The following is a 24,441-nucleotide window of genomic DNA, read 5'->3' on the forward strand; positions in this document are numbered from 1 at the left end:
GAAGCTTCGGTTGATCAGATTTGCAAAACAGCAACTTGGTCCTCTTTGCATACTTTTACTAAATTCTACCATTTTGATGTGTTTTCTTCTTCTGAAGCAGTTTTTGGTAGAAACGTACTTCAGGCAGTGGTTTCAGTTTGAATCTTCTGCTTATGTTTTTTCATTAAAATTTTATTCTGGGTGTGGATTATTTTCAGCAGGAATTGGCTGTCTTTATTTTATCCCTCCCTCTCTAGTGACTCTTGTGTGGAAAGATCCACATCTTGGGTAATCATTATCCCATACGTCACTAGCTCATGGACTCTTGCTAATTACATGATAGAAAACATAATTTATGTAAGAGCTTACCTGATAAATTCATTTCTTTCATATTAGCAAGAGTCCATGAGGCCCGCCCTTTTTTGTGGTGGTTTTGATTTTTTTGTATAAAGCACAATTATTCCAATTCCTTATTTTATATGCTTTCGCACTTTTTTCTTATCACCCCACTTCTTGGCTATTCGTTAAACTGAATTGTGGGTGTGGTGAGGGGTGTATTTATAGGCATTTTAAGGTTTGGGAAACTTTGCCCCTCCTGGTAGGAATGTATATCCCATACGTCACTAGCTCATGGACTCTTGCTAATATGAAAGAAATGAATTTATCAGGTAAGTTCTTACATAAATTATGTTTTCTTGGTGCTCTTATCAATTTTCCTGGCATTCTTTTAGAATTCCTAGAATTTTACAATTTCTTCAGGATGGTCTGGATAAAGGTTTGTCTGCAAGTTCTTTGAAAGGACAAATTTCTGCTCTTTCTGTGCTGTTTCACAGAAAGATTGCTAATCTTCCTGATATTCATTGTTTTGTACAGGCTTTGGTTCGTATAATACCTGTCATTCAGTAAATCTCTCCTCCTTGGAGTTTGAATTTGGTTCTGGGGGCTTAACAAGCCCCTCCGTTTGAACCTATGCATTCTTTGGATATTAAATTACTTTCTTGGAAAGTGTTGTTCTTTTTGGCCATCTCTTCTGCTAGAAGAGTTTCAGAGTTATCTGCTCTTTCTTGTGAGTCTCCTTTTCTGATTTTTCATCAGGATAAGGCGGTTTTGCGGACTTCATTTAAATTTTTACCTAAAGTTGTGAATTCTAACAACATTAGTAGATAAATTGTGGTTCCTTCATTGTGTCCTAATCCTAAGAATTCTAAGGAAAAATCATTACATTCTTTGGATGTAGTTAGAGCTTTGAAATATTATGTTGAAGCTACTAAAGATTTCCGAAAGACTTCTAGTCTGTTTGTTATCTTTTCCGGTTCCAAGAAAGGTCAGAAGGCCTCTGCCATTTCTTTGGCGTCTTGGTTAAAATCTTTGATTCATCATGCTTATGTCGAGTCGGGTAAAACTCCGCCTCAAAGGATTACAGCTCATTCTACTAGGTCAGTCTCTACTTCCTGGGCGTTTAGGAATGAAGCTTCGGTTGATCAGATTTGCAAAGCAGCAACTTGGTCTTCTTTGCATATTTTTACTAAATTCTACCATTTTGATGTGTTTTCTTCTTCTGAAGCAGTTTTTGGTAGAAAAGTACTTCAGGCAGCTGTTTCAGTTTGATTCTTCTGCTTATAATTTCAGTTTTTTTCATTATAAGATTAAAACTTTATTTTGGGGTGTGGATTATTTTTTCAGCGGAATTGGCTGTCTTTATTTTATCCCTCCCTCTCTAGTGACTCTTGCGTGGAAGTTCCACATCTTGGGTATTTATTATCCCATACGTCACTAGCTCATGGACTCTTGCTAATTACATGAAAGAAAACATAATTTATGTAAGAACTTACCTGATAAATTCATTTCTTTCATATTAGCAAGAGTCCATGAGGCCCACCCTTTTTTTGTGGTGATTATGATTTTTTTGTATAAAGCACAATTATTCCAATTCCTTATTTTTATGCTTTCGCACTTTTTTCTTATCACCCCACTTCTTGGCTATTCGTTAAACTGATTTGTGGGTGTGGTGAGGGGTGTATTTATAGGCATTTTGAGGTTTGGGAAACTTTGCCCCTCCTGGTAGGAATGTATATCCCATACGTCACTAGCTCATGGACTCTTGCTAATATGAAATAAATGAATTTATCAGGTAAGTTCTTACATAAATTATGTTTTTTGCTGAAGACATCGTTATTTTAGTGTTGTACTTAATAAGATAAAACGCTAATACAATTTTGATCAATAAGAGAGAGGGAGAGAAAAAAAAATTATATCTTCAAAATATCAATATCAATTTTGAAATATGACAAAATTAATATTTTTATTAATCTTGAAATATGAAAAATCAATATTTTTATGAATCTTGAAATATGAAAAATTTATATTTTTGATTAATTTTGAAATATGAAAAATTAATATTTTTATGAATTTTGAAATATGAAAAATTTATATTTTTGATTAATTTTGAAATATGAAAAATTAATATTTTTATGAATTTTGAAATATGAAAAATTTATATTTTTGATTAATTTTGAAATATGAAAAATTAATATTTTTATGAATTTTGAAATATGAAAAATTTATATTTTTGATTAAAAAATTTTTAATATGAAAAATTAATATTTTTATTAATTTTTCAAAAAATTAATTTTTAATAATATTTCAAAATATTAATATTAATTTTGAACACGAAAATCTATATTTCAATTTAAAAAAAAAAAACCTTTATTTTCAAAATATCAATTCGAAATATGAAAAAAAAATTCTTCTATAATAATTTCTATTTACCACAAATACACTATATCAATATGATAATTATTTATAATATCTCGCGCAATGCCTCCATACAATATGTCAGTATATTTATGAAAATCTTAGCAGTATTCTCTAAACAATGTGTGAGTATATGGCAGGGAATATATTTAACAATCTCTTTCTTTAAACTAAACCTGCAATCAAACATACATTTGCTAAGACAATAAAATTAATCTAAATATCTGAATTCTTTATTATTAGTAAATAACTATGAACATGTTGATACATAAATAATTGTAATAATTAGAATATGAGTCAATATTATATGCGTTAAAACAAAAACTATTTAAAATATGCTATGCAAGCTCATGCAAATTTATCTCTAAAAATCAGCCTTACTCACAATTGAATTTCATTCAGTTAACACAATGAGGCTAATTATAAACCACTAAACATTCAGACTGGCACGATTCTAAACAGTGTTTAAATCAAACAATAGGTCAATATTTGTATATTCAGTTATTTAGCTAAAATTTGATTCTAATACAATTCTTACTTGGATACAAAAGTACATATATTCTTAATATGAACAGTTATTTAAATATCTATTTATTTAGATTGGAACAATTCTTAATTGCTAATAATTAAGACCAATTCTAAGATAACTATACATATATCCTATATTTTACACAGATGAATTATTTAGCATGCAAGATACAAACTTAGCCTTATATCAGATTATGATCACAGTTAAAATACTGAGTGCTCTTAAATTTAATTGCTATAGTAATCTATTAATACATTACCAAAATTATATTCAGCTTCAAGACTTGTCCCACCTCATATAAAATAAGTGTAATTGCAATGGATCAGGAGAAGTATGGCCCACTTTGTTTTATAGTTTGACTGTCTCCCCCGCAACAGTTCAGTCAGTTCCAAACTCAGCAGCCAGTCCTCCACCTTTTCCTGCATACAACTTTATAGTGTAATCATTGGTGTGAAATATGGGTGGCCCTTCGAAACCTTGTCCCTGCTATTGGTTCACATTGTGAGTGTGCGTTGCCAAGGAGATGCATCCCTGCAACAACCAATCATCCCCTGGCTGTAATACCTGTGTCGCAACACCGTACCTTGTCCATCGGGTGGCAGTATTAAAAACAGACATAGCAATACATGTAGCATGACAAACACAACCATACATTTACTACCCCACATTGAAAGAAAATATTTCTTTAAAATGTGTAATAAATGCCATAATTTCCTACATTAATAAGTTATATGTTTATATGTACTGTATTATATCATATTATTTATTTTGATCAATTTGACATGAAACACAGTATGCCCTTAACATCATTATATTATATTATAATAATTTATACTGCCAATTATTCTGAAATTAATGGCATTTATACATTCTGATATATATGTTTTCATGTAATATAATATGTTCTATATCTCCGACAATTTCTGCATATATGAATTGATGCCTGCAATAGAAATGGAAACAATTGTTAGAAATGATTTAAGCATTCATATGTCTATGGTCTGTATGAAATAAAATTAAGTATTATTAATCATTTACTTTTAGGTCCACAAATATTCTTAAAAACACAGAGGCTAAGTAAGACCTTTTATGTTTTCAAAACATATATATATATATATATATATATATATATATATACACATATATATGCACATTCATTTCTATGTAGATCTGAAATTATATAAAATCCAGCAGATTATGCATTGTTCCCTTTGCAAAATGTATTTAATTCTATTTGTGTCACCTTCCCCCCAGCCGTATATCTGTAACATATGTCTTACTTTTGAATCTACAAAGGTTTAGGTGACAAATTCCAGAGGGCTCCCAAGCACATTTTTCTCTCATCACCAAATGTCTTGGAGTTATAAAACTCTGCATATATAGTCAAATGAATAGGGTCACTGAGTTAGTTCCTTTAGAAAAAAAAATGTTTGTGTATTTTACACCACAGGAGGTTGTGCTTCAAAAGCTATGCTGATTTTCAATCCTGATAAACGTGTATTCACCCAGCTAACCCATCTGGTAGGGGGTTGGGACCACAGTGGATTAGAAGCTGTGTTCAACAAACTCATGTTCAATTAATCCTGAGGTCTCATCTAACATATACAGTGTATACATTATATACATATATATGTATACATATGTAATATTCATCATAATATATATATACTCTGACAGGCTGCGACTTGGTCTTCACTTCATACCTTTTCCAAATTTTACAAATTTGATACTTTTGCTTCTTCGGAGGCTATTTTTGGGAGAAAAGTTCTTCAAGCAGTGGTGCCTTCTGTTTAGGCATCTGTCTTGTCCCTCCCGTTCATCCGTGTCCTGTAGCTTTGGTATTGTATCCCACAAGTAAAGGATGAATCCGTGGACTCGTCGTATCTTATAGAAGAAAAGTAAATTTATGCTTACCTGATAAATTGATTTCTTCTATGATACGACAAGTCCACGGCCCGCCCTGTCAATTTAAGACAGATTATATTTTTTTGATTTAAAACTTCAGTCACCTCTGCACCTTTTAGTTTCTCCTTTTTCTTCCTGTACCTTCGGTCGAATGACTGGAGGTGGAGTCAAGGGAGGAGCTATATAGACAGCTCTGCTGTGGTGCTCTTTGCCACTTCCTGTTAGCAGGAGGATAATATCCCACAAGTAAAGGATGAATCTGTGGACTCGTCGTATCATAGAAGAAATCAATTTATCAGGTAAGCATAAATTTACTTTTTACCTTCAAGCAACTAAAGATTTTTGGCAATCTTCTGCCTTGTTTGTGATTTTCTCTTGAAAGCGTAAGGGTCAGAAGGCCACTTCTACTACCCTTTCCCTCTATTCGATTAGTTTATGAGACAGCTGGACAGCAGTCTCCTGAGAGAATTACGGCTCATTCCACTAGGGCTGTCTTCTCATCTAATGTAGCTTCTCTGGAACATATTTGCTAGGCGGCAACACGGCCCCGCCCTCTTTTTAAATTATAATTCAGTAAAGCTCAGGCACTTCTATATCCATGTGTTTTTTTTCTATTTTTCAATTTTCCTTTGCTGAATGACTGGGGATTATGGGTAAGGGAAGTTACACTTAACAGCTTTGCCTCCTCCTGCTGACCAGGAGTTGAATATCCCACCAGTAATTGGAAGGACTCTCCATGCCCGGAAATAAATACATTTATCAGGTAAGCATAAATTTTGTTTTTTATTCTCCTTTAGACAGGCAGAACTTCAGAGAGTTAATGAGTTCATGGAAGAGCTGGAGCAAATAAACAGAAGAGTGAGGGAGCGACCATACTTATTTGAACAAGTTGCAAAGGTAAATTCACTTCTAGTGGCCATATAAGCTGACCTGCTATAACACTCTGTTTGTCCGTGTCTGAGACCGCATAAGAGAGATAAAATAATGACCTAGACCAGTGGAAATAAATCATAATTTCTTTCATAAGGCGATGATGAGTCCACTAGCCATAACAGTTGGGATTAAACTTCCATCATCAGGAGGCATGCAAAAATGACCCAAACATCAAGAGCTTTAATCCCTCCCACTTCCTGATTCCTCTAAGTCTTAATTTCTGCCTTCTCTGAAGAACAGGTGAATTGGTGCATTGTTGCTAATATTCTACTGAAAGGGCTACTCAGAATGCTGTGAGGCCCATCATTCCCCTCAGAGGACTGAGAACAGGGCAGAAGGGTGCACAGACGTACCATGGCTGGTGATTCTAGTTTACCAGCTTGCCACAAAGGTCACTGATTGGCTACGTCGGGGTCGATCCTGGTCAATATCCTGAGTTGGTGTCACCTATCTATGATCTGGTCTTTGCCACTGGACCCAGTTTTTCGCCATTGAAAAACTACAGTTGAGAGGTAGAAAGGGTGACTTTAATAAACTCCTTCTGCAAAAAGAGTGTAGATGGATACACAAACTGCAATCAGCATCGCCCAAAGGGCTAAATGAAGTGATTTCCTATAAGTGCTTCCTCTAAAATCAATAGCAGGCATGCTTCCCAAAATGAATAAAACCAGAATTAGATCAGGTAAGTGCTTCCAATAATGACACGAGTATTATAAAATGTAGAACAAGCTATGACACATAATACCATAACCTGGTCACTGAGAATGTACATATAATGTGAAGTTATCACTGCTTTACCAACATATACCTTTGAGTATATAATAGCACCAATCCTCCAAAACAAGTATGGTTTTTGAAGTAAGGACACCCTGGTAACACTTTCACTAGCAAGTGTGAAAAATGACTTGATATAGCTACAGGGCCTGTACTGATGAACATAAACAGAGGAGAGACAGAAAAGACAGGGGCTTAAATAGCACTCATCCTTACTAGATAATGGTGAAAATAGATATAAAAATTATATACTTTAATATTAAATGTTAAAATAGGGTAGAACACCCCTAAAAAATACTAAACCCACTACCATAGAAACAAAAAGCAAAAACTAACACCAAACCGACAGTCACTTTTCTGTTTCCTGGCCGATAACAGGAAACGTCGGCATCAGGTGGCTAAAGTGACTGTACAGTATTGGGGTAAAGTAATTAAAACAAACGCGTTTCGGCTAATACATAGCCTTTCTCAATGCTATACTTTACAGTGTCAAATTGTTTAAGCCGAAGCTCAAGCGTGTATGGCCTTTTATACCGGTCTACAGTTTTACAAACAGCCAATCCAGAGTGTCTAGAGAGAAACGCCTACACATTATCCAATCGTAGTGTGAAACTAGAGACGCCCTCCGTTATGACTGCTATGTGTGCCTAAGGAGTGTAACTTCCGCCATAACCTACACGCTCATTGGGTGACTAGAAAGAGCTAACACAGATGCCCGATTATATGGTACCAATATTGCAATCATATCGTCAACCCAGGGTAACATAATTTATACAGTAAAAAACGATCGATGATCTGTAAAACATCACTATGTGGCACAGCAATATCTTACCAGTGAATCCGTCACGATCGTGATAAGCATAATAATACCCTGATGCGATCGTCTTAAAAACACCAAAGCTACAACCTGATCCAAATGAACACACTATCTGTTTTCCCAGGGTACAAGAATGTTCAAATAGAAATTCAGTATATAAATCCTGTGTACCGTATATCGATGTGAGTGAGATTTGTATTATATGTGTGATTTTCATTTAGGTTTCAGGTTATTTGGCAAATGTTAAGACTATGATCTTGTTAATATAAAGCAGTATCTGTGTGCACCACTAAACTTTTTTAAATAGGAAACTGATCAGTAACCCACAATCTAAATCCTACTTTATACAGTAATGCAATAAAATGTGTACTCTCCAATACCTTCATATCCACATAAGTAAAAGAGATTTTTTTGAATCTATATAATGTCCGTGTCTTAGAAAATGTATGATGTCACTATAAACCCCAGATAGACAAGAAAAACTGTGGTGGTCCAAAGATATTAATTATTAGAACAACACTAAAACCTGAATTGTTAGAAAAAGATTATTGAGGGACTAATGATATATACAGTATACCATTAGATATTATTGGGCCTCCAATTAATATTCAAACAACCTCAGACCATAATCAATTCATAATTTCTTGTTCTAACGTGGTGGTATATGTAAAGACTTAGGTCATTCAATCCATTTTAAAATATTAAATTGTGGATAACTTATGAGGATATTAAACTGATTAAATTCACATTTAAATTGTACTGTATATATATATATATATATATATATATATATATAGGAATGTTCAGATATATATAGGTTATGATCATAAGTTCCGTAATTTTAAGTATGTATGGTGTATTACAGCTGACATATGCATTATATAATGCCATTATGGATCGTGTCAGAAGGACATTAGCATAACCATAATGGACTTGGTTGCCATAGTTTAAAAGGAGCATAAGGTTCCCTAAGAGTCCTCCAATTAAATATACACCCAATAATTATTATACTCATTCATACCATTAGGTATGACAGTATTCAGATTGAAAACCCACTTAGTTTCCATCTGTAATAATTTATTCTCAGTACTTCCCCCTCTTATTCCAGGCTTAAGTCTTTCCAAACCCCAACATTTTAAAGCATTGGTCTTCCCATTATGGGCATGTAGAAAGTGTCTAGCAACACTTGTAATTTGTTTATGTTTATCTACATCCCTCTGGGCAGTCCTTATATTACTGAGATGTTCTGTAATACGTGTTCCCATACTCCTTGTTGTCATGCCAACATAGTATAAATTACAGCTACACGAGATACAGTAGATGACATTAGTACTCTGGCAGTTGATATGTTGTTTAATTTTATACGTATTTTCAAATCTATCCACTATTGTTTGTTTTTTAACCATATGCTGGCATACTGAGCAATGCCCACACGCGATAGAACCTTCATAAATAGGTGATTTTTTAGCATTTCTGTCATAATGGCTTGTTATAAGCGTATCCCTGATGTTGCTAGCTCGCCTATATGTTAATAGAGGTCTATCTGGTAGCAATGGTTTCAATAGTTCGTCTCTGGTAAGGACATGCCAATGTTGTTGTAAAATGTTGGTAATTTTATCACTTTGTGTGGAATATGTAGTGATACATCTCAGGGGAGTATTATTCTCTTTGACTTTAGGGGTTAATAACTCTCCCCTATCTTTCAGCAGTGCTCTGTTATAGGCTTTAGCCAATAATTTTCTAGAGTAACCTCTTTCAAGTAGTCTTTTTCTTAGATCATGTGCAGCTTTTTTGAAACTATCTAGAGTACTACAATTTCTACGCAGGCGTGTATATTCTCCCATTGGTAACCCTTTAATTGTGGCAGGATGATGGTAACTGCTTGCATGTAGTATATTGTTGGTAGACGTGGGTTTTCTGTATGCATTAGTTTCAATTGAGCTGCCTTTCTTATGGATAGTAAGATCTAGAAATTCTACTTTAGATTTTTATATGGTAGATGTCAAATATAATCCAAATGGATTATCATTAAGAATATCAATGAAATCTTTGAGGAGATTCTCTGGGCCATTCCATATAAATAGAATGTCATCTATATATCTGGACCAGTGGGAGACATATTGAGTAAGATATTTTAGGTTTTCATTAAACACTACTGTTTCCTCCCACCAGCCCAGATATATATTCGCATATGTTGGGGCACATGAAGTGCCCATGGCAGTTCCACAGATCTGCAGATAGAATTTATCATCGAATACGAAGAAGTTGTGGGTTAATATAAATTCTATCATATTCAGCAGAAATTCTTTGACCTCCTCGCTCATATTGGTGTTTTTGTTTAAATAGTATGAAACCACTCTACACCCCCAGTGTGTTTTTATACTGGTGTAGAGCGATTCTACATCGCATGACACCAATACTGAGTTAGTCTCAATACTGATCTCATTGATTTTGTTAAGTAGATGCATTGTATCTCGGGTGTAAGATGCTAAAGAGTCTACAATGTATCTTAAGCGTGCATCTACATATTTGCTTGCTTTTTCTGTAAGGGAGCCGATCCCAGACACTATCGGCCTTCCTGGGGGCTTGTGTATGTCCTTATGTATTTTTGGCAGCAAATATAATGTGGCTGTTTTTGGTTCTTTGACTTCTAGAAATTTGAATTCCTTTTGATCTATAATCCCATTAGTAAAAGCTGAATGAATAAGTGTATTATAACTATTCAAAAACATATCTGTAGGGTTACACAGAAGTGCCTTATAATTTGAAGGATTATTTAACTGGCGTGTTGCTTCCTCACGATACATTGTATCAGGCCAAATGACAATATTACCTCCCTTGTCACTACTTTTTATTTGTATTCCTTTCATATTTTTCAGTTGTTTTAGAGCCAAACATTCTCCCTTTGTCAAGTTGTGATTGGTACTTCCATCATTACCTTGTATTTCTAAAATGTCTTGACATACTAAATTGAGAAAGGTTAATGTATTATGTGACGTGGTGTTAGGAGGTACAAATTTTGATTTGTACTAATGGCTTCATCTATTAGGGCAATTAAATCATTAATAGCCGCTTGATCACTGGCATTTAAGGAATTCGATTCAGAGTTACTGAAATATTTCTTCAATAGAATTTTGCGGGTAAAGAGGTGTATATCTTTAATAGCTTCAAATTTGTTAAATTTAGGTGTGGGTATAAAAGACAGGCCTCTTTTTAGGACTGATATCTGATCAATAGTTAGAGTTAAATTGAAAGGTTGATAATATTGAGTTCAGGGCTATCTACTTCTTCTTGTGTTGTGGTTTGTAATTGAACCTGACTTGTCTCCTGGTTCTGGGTTTTGTGCTTGCGGCCCCTTCGTATTCGAAGCCTAAAGGGATATTTGTATTATTCACTTTGTGAGGTACAATTCTATTTTTTAAGATAGTTTTGGGTAGAGTTTCACCATCGGATACTTCTGCATCAGTACTATCTCCTTCCTTATCTGAATTGTCTATATCTAGACTAGCTGTTTTGTTCTGACCCCATGTATATATTGTGTCTGAGGAATAATCACTAAGGTCCCTGTCAATTTTGCGTTCTTTCCTGTCAGAGATATAACGTGCAAATTTCTCAACCTCTCCCTTAGTTTTGTTGTATGACTTTTGAAATTCCTCATTGGACTCATATTGTTTGAGTTCATCACATAGTTTAGATATTCCCTCATTAATCTCATTAAGTTTGTCTAATTCGTGTTCAGTTAAATATCCCATCAGTTTGAGTGAGCATTCAGTTAAAGCACTTTCCCATTTAAATTTGAATTCAGGTTTATAATCACTAAAAGAAGGAAACAATTTCAATCTCAGACCTCTAGGAATGACATTGTTATCTTTGTAAAAATTGTACATTCCTATAAAATATCTTACTCAATATGTCTCCCACTGGTCCAGATATATAGATGACATTCTATTTATATGGAATGGCCCAGAGAATCTCCTCAAAGATTTCATTGATATTCTTAATGATAATCCATTTGGATTATATTTGACATCTACCATACAAAAATCTAAAGAAGAATTTCTAGATCTTACTATCCATAAGAAAGGCAGCTCAATTGAAACTAATGCATACAGAAAACCCACGTCTACCAACAATATACTACATGCAAGCAGTTACCATCATCCTGCCACAATTAAAGGGTTACCAATGGGAGAATATACACGCCTGCGTAGAAATTGTAGTACTCTAGATAGTTTCAAAAAAGCTGCACATGATCTAAGAAAAAGACTACTTGAAAGAGGTTACTCTAGAAAATTATTGGCTAAAGCCTATAACAGAGCACTGCTGAAAGATAGGGGAGAGTTATTAACCCCTAAAGTCAAAGAGAATAATACTCCCCTGAGATGTATCACTACATATTCCACACAAAGTGATAAAATTACCAACATTTTACAACAACATTGGCATGTCCTTACCAGAGACGAACTATTGAAACCATTGCTACTAGATAGACCTCTATTAACATATAGGCGAGCTAGCAACATCAGGGATACGCTTATAACAAGCCATTATGACAGAAATGCTAAAAAAAATCACCTATTTATGAAGGTTCTATCGCGTGTGGGCATTGCTCAGTATGCCAGCATATGGTTAAAAAACAAACAATAGTGGATAGATTTGAAAATACGTATAAAATTAAACAACATATCAACTGCCAGAGTACTAATGTCATCTACTGTATCTCGTGTAGCTGTAATTTATACTATGTTGGCATGACAACAAGGAGTATGGGAACACGTATTACAGAACATTTCAGTAATATAAGGACTGCCCAGAGGGATGTAGATAAACATAAACAAATTACAAGTGTTGCTAGACACTTTCTACATGCCCATAATGGGAAGACCAATGCTTTAAAATGTTGGGGTTTGGAAAGACTTAAGCCTGGAATAAGAGGGGGAAGTACTGAGAATAAATTATTACAGATGGAAACTAAGTGGGTTTTCAATCTGAATACTGTCATACCTAATGGTATGAATGAGTATAATAATTATTGGGTGTATATCTAATTGGAGGACTCTTAGGGAACCTTATGCTCCTTTTAAACTATGGCAACCAAGTCCATTATGGTTATGCTAATATCCTTCTGACACGATCCATAATGGCATTATATAATGCATAAGTCAGCTGTAATACACCATACATACTTAAAATTACGGAAGTTATGATCATAACCTATATATATCTGAACATTCCTATATATATATATACAGTACAATTTAAATGTGAATTTAATCAGTTTAATATCCTCATAAGTTATCCACAATTTAATATTTTAAAATGGATTGAATGACCTAAGTCTTTACATATACCACCACGTTAGAACAAGAAATTATGAATTGATTATGGTCTGAGGTTGTTTGAATATTAATTGGAGGCCCAATAATATCTAATGGTATACTGTATATATCATTAGTCCCTCAATAATCTTTTTCTAACAATTCAGGTTTTAGTGTTGTTCTAATAATTAATATCTTTGGACCACCACAGTTTTTCTTGTCTATCTGGGGTTTATAGTGACATCATACATTTTCTAAGACACGGACATTATATAGATTCAAAAAAATCTCTTTTACTTATGTGGATATGAAGGTATTGGAGAGTACACATTTTATTGCATTACTGTATAAAGTAGGATTTAGATTGTGGGTTACTGATCAGTTTCCTATTTAAAAAAGTTTAGTGGTGCACACAGATACTGCTTTATATTAACAAGATCATAGTCTTAACATTTGCCAAATAACCTGAAACCTAAATGAAAATCACACATATAATACAAATCTCACTCACATCGATATACGGTACACAGGATTTATATACTGAATTTCTATTTGAACATTCTTGTACCCTGGGAAAACAGATAGTGTGTTCATTTGGATCAGGTTGTAGCTTTGGTGTTTTTAAGACGATCGCATCAGGGTATTATTATGCTTATCACGATCGTGACAGATTCACTGGTAAGATATTGCTGTGCCACATAGTGATGTTTTACAGATCATCAATCGTTTTTTACTGTATAAATTATGTTACCCTGGGTTGACGATATGATTGCAATATTGGTACCATATAATCGGGCATCTGTGTTAGCTCTTTCTAGTCACCCAATGAGCGTGTAGGTTATGGCGGAAGTTACACTCCTTAGCCACACATAGCAGTCATAACGGAGGGCGTCTCTAGTTTCACACTACGATTGGATAATGTGTAGGCGTTTCTCTCTAGACACTCTGGATTGGCTGTTTGTAAAACTGTAGACCGGTATAAAAGGCCATACACGCTTGAGCTTCGGCTTAAACAATTTGACACTGTAAAGTATAGCATTGAGAAAAGCTATGTATTAGCCGAAACGCGTTTGTTTTAATTACTTTACCCCAATACTGTACAGTCACTTTAGCCACCTGATGCCGACGTTTCCTGTTATCGGCCAGGAAACAGAAAAGTGACTGTCGGTTTGGTGTTAGTTTTTGCTTTTTGTTTCTATGGTAGTGGGTTTAGTATTTTTTAGGGGTGTTCTACCCTATTTTAACATTTAATATTAAAGTATATAATTTTTATATCTATTTTCACCATTATCTAGTAAGGATGAGTGCTATTTAAGCCCCTGTCTTTTCTGTCTCTCCTCTGTTTATACAAATTTAAAGGGACAGCACCAGAATCTGTTTCACAGATTCTTTTTCCTTACTTAGCATACGTGTGTAGTGCCAGTTAACAATTCCTCTAGACTTCTGTACTGATGAACGACATATACACAATAAATTCACTTCCATTTTGAAGGATAAGGAAAATTAAAGATGCAATATAGAAAAGAAAAAAAAAGGAAGCGGTCCCAAAATGGTATGCTAAAAAAAAGAGATTACTTTATTGAACAATTAAAACAACGTAGAATAAAAAAATCAATTAAAAGTGTGTAGAGAGAGGTCTAACGCGTTTCGGCTAGCTGTTGCCGTATTCATAGAACATATCCTATAACCACAATGTCTGCTGTTATATAGATCTATAGTTAATTAGTTAATTAATTCTACCTGTTAGACTTAACCACTTACATGCTGACAATTGTAATGTAAATAAGGCTAATATGACAGAAGATTACTATGCGCATTGGGGGATATATAATTCAAATCCAGAGATAATTTAGAGAAACCTTAACTTCTACATAGCTCAAAGCAGTCCATTACCTAGAACTAAAATATAGAGATAGATTATGAAAAAACATTCATATATGTAGCTGTACAGATAAACATATTTTTTACACATATACATACAATGCATAAAGACCCAATATTTGGTGAAAGATGTCTGCATATGGTTCATTTTAAACAGTGTTCTCTCTTTATCAAATATACAATGCACAAAGACCCAAAGTTTGGTGTAAGAAATCTGCATATGTTTCATTTTAAACAATGTTTTCTCTTTGACAAATAGAGAAGAACAATACTTATTTAGTTCTTACAAACAAATCCTAAAACTTATAATCAAGGATATGATAGATACTACAGTACATATATCTAAATGGATATCTATGTATAGCTTTTGGTAACTTTATTATTCCCAAAAGTTTACAAGGTCATATTCAGAGTTATACCCCATAGGGACCTGTGTTTTCAATTTAAATATCCAATAGACATCTTGCCTGCCCAAAACTTGGGATCTATCTCCACCTCTATTTGGGGTTTTAACAGCTTCTATAATATTCCAGCTAAAGGATTTGACAGATTGGTTATGCTCAAAAATAAAGTGTCTACTCAATTCTGAGCATATTACTTTATTTCTAATATCACCCAAATGCTCTATTATACGTGTTCTCACATCACGTGTCGTGAGACCCACGTATTGACCTTTGCAAAGTTTGCATTCAGCTAGATAAATTACAAAGCATGAGCTGCAGTTAACGCATCCCTGTACATTAAAGGTCTCTCCTGTTACATGTGATGTAAAGGTATTGGTTACATTGTGATACTCACAGGCTTTACAGCGACTACTGCTGCATTTAAAACTACCACTATGTTTCAGCCATGAGCTATTATCTCTGCTTCTTTTAGTTCTAAGCATACTGGGTGATAGCACATTAGCCAGTGTACTATTCTTAGAATAAACAAACTTGCAACCATCACTTATAATATCTTTCAATATTTCATCTCCATATAAGATGGGAAGATATTTGTTTACGATACTACAGATATCATTATATTGATTAGAATATTTAGTGATAAATATGGGTCTGGTGTCTACATTCTTTACTTTTTTGGATTGTAATAAATCCTCTCTCTTAATAGTTATCAACCTCTTTTTTTGATTCTCAAACTTCATTTTTATGATAGCCTCTTTCTGTCAGACGCTCAACTAGATTTTCACTTTCCTTTAAATAATCTGTTTCCCTTGAGCAATTTCTTTTTACTCGCATCATCTGACCTTTAATGATGCCCTTAAATACGTGTCTAGGGTGGCTACTGGTGGCGTATAATAAAGCATTACCTGCAATGGGTTTTCAATACAGGGTGGAATTTACACAGCTGTTGACAGTTTCTCCCCTTAATACAATATCCAAAAAGTTAATTTTTTCTCTATGCCACTCTTTAGTGAATTTCAAACCCATAAGGTTAGTATTAAGGTAGTTCACAAACCTATCTGCTTCATTCTCATTACCTTCCCATATCAGTATAAGATCATCAATGAATCTTTTATATTGAATTATATGCTTATTAAAGGGGTTATTATCACTGTAAATATATGTTTCCTCAAACCATCCCATTACCAGGTTTGCATATGAGGGCGCAAAACGTGCCCCCATAGCAGTCCCTTGTTGTTGCACATAATGATCATTTTCAAAGATAAAACTATTGGGCTGAAGAAGAAATTCTATTACCTTCAGTACATATAGTTTAAAGTCATCATTCATTTTGGTGTCCCTATCCAGGTAATACTGTACAGCCCGCAGGCCTGTGGTATGTGGAATAGATGAATATAATGAGATGGCGTCTATCGTCAACCAACTATATTTCTTATTCCATCTATGCTCTCCAAAAATGTTTAGGACATGAGTAGTATCTCTTGTATAGCTACTTAATCCAAGAACATAGGGCTGTAGTATATCATCCACCCATTCAGATAGGTGTTCCAATAGGGAACCATTGCCGGACACAATCGGTCTTCCCTTTATATCATTTAATCCTTTATGTGTCTTAGGTAGATGATAAAACACAGCTGTTCTCGGGTGTTCCACATACAAAGTCAAATGTTGAGTTATCAATAAAACCATATCTCCTGCCTTCATTAAGAAGTTTAGGTAGTTGTCTCTGAAAGTCAAAACGTGGATTAGAGGAGACTTTCTTATAGACATTAGTGTCTTCCAATTGCCTCTTTGCTTCTCCTATATACCATGTCTTATCACAGACAACTACACTGCTGCCCTTATTGACTCTCTTGATAACAATGTTTTCATTTTGCTCAAGGGTTCTTAGGGCATCTCTTTCCTTTTTAGTTAGATTATTGACGGTACGTGTCTAAGATTCATTAAGTGTGGTCAGATCCTCAACCACTCTCTTCTGAAATAGCTCCAGTTGTTTACCCCTAGATTGTAAGGGGTAAAAACTGGATCTACATTTTATAGCCATCATTTTTATTTTTATTTACTTGGTTCTCATCTTCTATGTAGCTTTCCCCTTCCATTAACAGTTGTTCTAGATCTTTGTATGCACAAACATCTTGGAAACTCATAGTGCTGATTGCATTACTAGCTGTGGTGTTAACAGGACTTTCATTAATTTCTCTATTCTCAGTCTCTTTATGAAAATGTTTTTTTAAAGTTAATGACCTTACAAATTTGTTTATATCCAAAATAGTCTGAAAGAGACCGAAATCTTTGGACGGGCAAAAATTAAGCCCATAGCTTAGAACTCTCTCTTCGGTCTCACTCAGACAATATGTGGATATGTTTATTACTGTATTTAGACATACTTGCGATTGTGTTTGTTTTCCCTCAAGGGTTATCTTTCCTGTTTTTTCTCCATATTTCTTTGATCTTTCAGAATTGTTTGTGGACCCCCTCCTTTTTATGGTCTTGGGGCCCCCTTGAAAACCCTCAGCCTGTCCTTTATCTTTAGGTCTAGTACTTTGTTCTGTAGAATTTACTTGAACACTCTCTGAGCTTGTACTTGCACTTGCAATGGGTGTTTCTGTGTTAGTTAATGTTTCCTGCTCTCTAACATCAGATTCTTCTGATCTGGTTTCCCAGTCTGAAGCTGAACTACCATCTGAGACAGAGAAATCAGTACCTGAAGCAGAACCCTCCTCATCAGTATATTCCTGCCTATCCATGGCAAAACTAACTTTCTTTCTAGCTCGCCTATTTCTTTTGTGATGTGATTTTCCTGAGTCAATAGCTTCATTCTTAGTCTGATTTGTCTTGTTATCAGAAGGTAATGTTTTGTTAACACTATTCTGTGCAGTACGCATAACTCTCCTAAACTTTCTGCGCCATATATAAACAGTTTTATTTCCATAGTCCTTACTATCCCTTAGGTACTTAACATATTTAGTGTTCATAATATTCTGTTTAGTGGCTTCTATAGTCTCATGGAGTATGGTATCAAATTTTGCATATTTTCCATCATCCTTGTATTTATACATTTCATTTTGCAAAGTACAGATCTCATCCTTTAACTTCTGCAATTGAGCAGATTTATGTTTAATCAAAAGTCCCATTAATCTAATGGAACACTAAGATGTCATTCCATTCCATAATAAATTCCTGATTGTCCGTTTCAAATGTAGGGAACTTTTGCAGTCTAAGACCGCGCGGTATCATCCCTTTATTGATATATCTGGTCAATGTCCAGTTATCCATACGCAGTCTTAATTCTTTTAATTTGTAATCCTCCAGCATGGCAAACAAATCCCCAAGTTTAGCTTTTTTAATGCAGACTTTAGAGAGGTCTTCCAATTCAATATTATCTAAGTCCCAGTCATCCTCTGTACATAATGAATAGTAGTGTGTGTCCATAACAGCCTCCATTTGAAAATTAAAGATCCCTGCGTATATGAGGAGAGTATGATAAACTGTAAGTCACACTGCTCAAGTGATAAATAAGATACCATATAAGAGCGATATATGACAAAAAAATATGCCTAACAGGATTAGTGCATACCATAAGTTAAGCTCTTCCTAAGGGACTGTATGGTGTCAAGCTTTTTTGTCTACATCATATTGAGGCACATACGTATAGCAAAACACTGCCTGATACTTAACACAGTATTAACACATACACCAGGTGGTTAAACACTTCCGCCCAAACAAAATATAAATTACCATAGCAACGGATTGCTAAATGAAGAGATGACTCGGCTGGTCCGCCCCTATGCCCTGACGAAGTCACGTATTAGTGATGAAACGCATCAGTGGGCGGGGTCCACGGGGTGTTTGTCTACCACACAAGTGCTGTCCATACATATTGATACCTTGTAGCCGCTATAGCGAACATTTTGTTACATTATAGATTGACGTTGAATGTGCTGCTACTTGTAGCCTTTGAGCGCACAGGGATTGTCTGTTTTGCACACTGTATAAGTGTCTCTTCTATTTGAGTCCTTGCCCCGTGGAACCCCAGTAGCCCAAGTATTTTAATTTAGAGAACTTGAGGCTTAACATTGAATTTATATTATGGTGGTCGAGATTTACCTACCATAATCTAAGAGGCCCATTTATCAAGCTCCGGATGGAGCTTGAGGGCCCGTGTTTCTGGCGAGTCTTTAGACTCACCAGAAATGCAAGTTATGGAGCAGCGGTCTGAAAACCGCTGCTCCATAACCCGGTCCGCCTGGTCAGAGCAGGCGGACAGACATCGCTACAATTCAACCCGATCGAGTACGATCGGGTTGATTGACACCCCCCTGCTGGTGGTCGATTGGCCGCGAATCTGCAGGAGGCGGCGTTGCACCAGCAGCTCACAAGAGCTGCTGGTGAAATGCTGAATACGGAGAGCGTATTGCTCTCCGCATTCAGCGAGGTCTGTCGGACCAGGTCTGACAGACCTTTAATAAATAGGCCTCTAAGTCTCTAGTTTTATTTTTAAATGTGTGTGATTTGTTGCATAGATGTTCTATAAAGTGTTAATTTCCGTCTTAATATGGGAAGAGTCCACAGCTGCATTCCTTACTTGTGGGAAATACTGAACCTGGCCACCATGAGGAGACTTCCTCATAACCCCAGTCATTCTTTGCCTTTCATCACAGGAGGTTGGCAGAGAAGTGTTAGAAGATTTTGGAGTAGTCTCTTATGGAGGGTAGTACTCTTCGAGATGGGACTCGAGTTTTAAGTAGTCCTGTCAGCCTCTCAGTGAGAGCATGGATAAAAGTTAGAGTCCGGAGATGCAGGGAGAGTCTTTCTGCGAAACCATCCCGACTCATATTAACAGCTCCATAGGCAATCAGCGTTGATGAGTTTCGCTGCCTTCTTTTTTCACTCAAGTCCATGTCATGCTACCATCTGTCATATTTGAAGGGCCGTGTTCCTGTTCCACGACTTAGATTCTGGTAAGATTGTTTCATATTTTATACATGTATGATAATGCAAGAAGACGGCCACAGTGTGACTCCTTTTATCTGTATAGAATCAAGGGTTAATATCTCCAGAGGGGGATTATTGAACAGGGGGGAATAATCTTATATTGTTTATTTGATTTTATGCTGCTTTTATGTTTGAGATGTTATGGGCTCATAGGTTGTTATGGAATATACAGGTTTCACTTTCATTTTGAGAGTCATGCAGCTTACAAGCTGGCACGCTTTTTCTCATAGCAGGGAAAGTCCTGCATTGTGCACCATGTGATTCATTCCCTCTTTCCTGACCAGGATAAATCTTTGTACTGTCTGGGTCATAGGAGGTGGTGAGTGCCCCAGCCATTGGGGTATTAAGGTGCAGTTTTTTTGTATAAAATAAGATGTTTTATTTCTCTAGTTCTCCGGTTATTGCACTAGCGATAGAAGATTCTGTTACCATAGCGGGCTCTCCCTCTATTCCTAAAGAGTAATTCCTGGTGAAGAGGCCTTAGTTCCACCCTCTCAATTATGTTCCATATGCCTTGATAATGTGATAATATCAAAAATGTTTGATACCACGGAGCCGTCCACCTATGAGGAGCTGTCATCCAGTGAGGTGCGTACCCTACATTATCTCTCTACACATGCAGTTTTCCCGAAGCATTGCTGATCCTCCATCTGGAGGGGGCCTTTTTTTTCACTAGACGTTACTGCGCAGATCAGAACTCCTGTTAGATGGCGAACATTATTAAGAATGAATTGGACAGGCGATGATTCCTTTTTCCCCTTTTCTTCTTTTAACAAATTGTTCTCAGTCCTGGACTCTCAATGGAGTTGTGATGTTCCATCCCTAAATGGGATGGTGTTATCTTCACCCATGCTAAACGTACTACTATCCCTCTTGAGGATAGTTCTTCGTTTGAAGAGCCCATGGATAAAAGATGGAAACTCTGTTAGGAAAGATGTTTCAACATACAGATATTTGTTTCAACCGGCGGCGGATTTTTATCTGGATCGAGTCCCCTCCTTATAGGATTTGATCGGGATCGAGTCCCATCGACGTTACTCAGGAAAGATTTACGGCTTTGAGGGTTGCTTATTCTTTTATCTGCAACAGATTATTCGCTTTAATGCTATGTCTTCAGCTTTTTCTGTTCAGGCCCGCCGGGCTCTGGCTGAAGTCATGGTCTGCGAATATGACTTCTTAGTCTAGACCTCTTTGCTCCCCTTTAAGGGAATGATTTTGTTTGGTCTAGGCCTGGACTCAATTATTTCCACTGTCACAGGGGGCATGGGTGCCCTCCTACCGCATGAGTATATGAACTAGTCTAAAGGGACGGTTTTCATTCTTTTCGTTCTGATAAAGCCAAGTCAGCAATCCCCCGCTAAGCCAGAGCAAACCAAGCGCTCTTGGAAGTCGGCTCAGTCCTGGAATAAATCCAAGCAGAGCCTGCCAAGTCTAAGTTGGCATGAATAGGCATATCTTCTGGATCGTGTAGGGGACAGTATGTCTTAGTCGCTTGGTTCAGTGACGTGCAGGATCCATAGGTCCTGGAGGTCATAGCTCAGGGTTACAACATAGGTTTTAAGTTTCAGCCACCCAAGGACAGATTCCTCCTGTTTTCCTGACCAGAAAGGAGGGAATCCTTTCTGGGGTGTGTCCTCTTAGGAGTTATTGTCCCGGTGCCTATCACAGTGAGAGGTTTGGGATACTATTCAAACCTATTTGTGGGGAACTTTCCATCCGATTCTGGACCTATAGTGCTTAAGCAAGTTTTTAAATGTCCCCTCGTTCAAGATGGAGACAATAAGGTCCATTCTTCCCCTCGTTCGGGAAGGGCAGTTCATGACCACGATAGATCTGAAGGATGCTCCCTTCACGTACCAATCCTCAAGGACCTCTTCCAGTTCCTAGGGTTTGCATTCCTGGACCAGCACTTCCAGTTTATTGCCTTCCGTTTGGTCTAGCTATGGCTCCAAGATATGTTTAGAAGAGTGGACCATTCGGAATCTCTACTCTGTCTTCTTCGATCCCATGGGTGGAAGATAATCTAGAGAGAGTTCTCTTGTATCAAGTACCAGGGTAGAATTCACGGGTACTATAATAGTCTCCATAGACATGAGAATATTCTAATAGACCAGAGACATTGCAAGCTAGCTTCAACATGTCTTGCCCTCCAGATCTCCTTAAGGCCATCTGTGGCTCGGTGTATGGATGTGATTGTTCTCATGGTGTCCAGCATGGACATCATTTCCTTTGGTTTCACCTCAGACTGTTGCAACTGTGCATGCTGAAGTAGTGGAACGGCGATCATTTGAATCTGTCTGAACAGATTTCTCTGGACAACCGATCGAGAGAATCGCTCTCTTGGTTGGTTTTGTCCAGATCATTTATTTTGAGTTATGTCCGTCTCAAGACCATCCTGGGTGATTGTGACTGCAGTTGCGAGTCGGTCAGGATGGGGAGCTGTTTGTTGTGCCATGAAGTCACAGGTAATGGTCTCAGGGGGTAAAGCTCCCTCCTGATCTCATTTTGGATCTTCGGGCAATATACAATGCTCTGAAGGCTTGGCCTCTGCTGGGTTTGTCGTAGTTAATCAGATTTCAATCAGAGAATATATCCTTGTGGCTTACATCGACCATCAGGGGGGAACGAGAAGCTCCCTAGTTATGAGGGAAGTATCTTGGATTCTGGTGTGGAGGAGACACACATTTGTTCGCGGTCAGCGATCCACATTCCGGGTGTGGATAGCTGGGAAGCGGATTTTCTCAGCAGACGATTTCATCTGGGGAATGGTCTTTCCATCCCGAGTGTTTGTGGAGATTTGCAAGAGGAAGATTTTATGACGTCTCAATACCAAGCTACCCGATATGGGTCGAGTTACAGGGGTCCTCAGGTAGATCTAACAGATGCATTAGCGGTGCCTTGGAGGTTCAATCTAATTTATCCTTTCCAGTCGTTACCACTACTTCTTAGTGTAGTGGCTCGAGTCAAGCAGGCGTCAGTGTTACTGATTGCTCCGTCTTGGCCGCGATAGATATGGTTCACGAATCTAGTGGGCATGTCGTCATCATCTCCGTGGAAGTTACCTTGTCGCAGGGATCTGCTGACCAAGGTCTCTTTGGTCATCCATGTCTAGATTCTCTGAGGCTGACTGTGTGGAGATTGAACGCTTAGTCCTAGCCAAGAGAGAGTTTTCGGAGGTATTTTTACTCTCATTCAACCTTGTAAGCTGGTTGCTCGTCGCATCTATCATAAGGTGTGGAGAACCTAATTATTCTGTTTTCTAGGATGAACTGGAGAAGGGCTTTTCTGCAAGTTCCCTGTAGGGACAGTTTTCGGCCCTGTCTGTGTTGCTGCACTAGAGGTTCGCTGAGCTTCCAGATGTTCAGCCATTTGTTAAGGCTCTGCTGGCATCAGACTTGTGTTTAGATCTAAGGCTCCTCTTTGGAGTTTAAATCTTGTTCTTAAAGTTTTGCAACGGGCTCCGTTGGAGCCTATGCATGATGTAGACATTAATTGTTGTCTTGGAAGGTTCCTTTTCTTCTGGCTATCGCTTATGCGCGCAGGGTATCTGTGATTGCTGTCCTTCAATGCGTTCCTCCTTATCTGGCTTTTCATGCCGATAAGGCTGTTATACGAACCAAGTTAGGTTTTCTTCCTAAGGTTGTGTCAATTCGCAACATCAATCAAGATATTGTGGTTCCTTCTTATGTCCTAATCCTTTTTCGTTGAAGGAACGTTTACAACGTATTCCTGGATGTGGTTTGTGCCTTGAAGTTCTATCTTCGGGTCACAAAGGAATTTAGACAAACTTTTTTCTCTGTTTGTTCTCCTTTCCGGGAAGCATAGGGGTCAGAGGGCCTCTTCGACTTCTTTGTCTTTTTGACTGAGGAGTGTCATCCGTTTAGCATGGAGACGGCGGGACATAAGCCTCCTCTGAGGATTATGGCTCATTCTAAGAGAGCAGTGGTTTCCTATTGGGCCTTCAAAAATGAGGTCTCTATGGATCAGATTTGTAAGGCGGCTACCTGGTTCTTCTTACATACTTTTTTTAAATATTACTAGTTTGATGTTTTTGCTTTTGCTGAAGCAGCCTTCGAGAGAGAGGTTTTGCAGGCTGTGGTGCTCTCAGATTAGGTTCCGCCTCTCTTTTTTCCCTCCCGTTAGCATTCCGTG

General features: G+C 36.8%; 1 protein-coding gene across 1 annotated transcript in view; it reads left to right on the forward strand.

Moving 5' to 3' along the window:
• FAM161B (FAM161 centrosomal protein B) overlaps positions 1–24,441 on the forward strand; it is a 377,946-nt gene that overhangs the window by 195,244 nt on the left and 158,261 nt on the right. The window contains exon 6 of the mRNA XM_053697065.1: positions 5,965–6,064. Within this exon, the coding sequence (XP_053553040.1) occupies positions 5,965–6,064 (100 nt within the window). The remainder of the gene's footprint in view (positions 1–5,964; positions 6,065–24,441) is intronic.

The sequence above is a fragment of the Bombina bombina genome, chromosome 1 (genome assembly GCF_027579735.1).
Source record: "Bombina bombina isolate aBomBom1 chromosome 1, aBomBom1.pri, whole genome shotgun sequence".
Taxonomy (NCBI): Eukaryota; Metazoa; Chordata; class Amphibia; order Anura; family Bombinatoridae; genus Bombina; species Bombina bombina.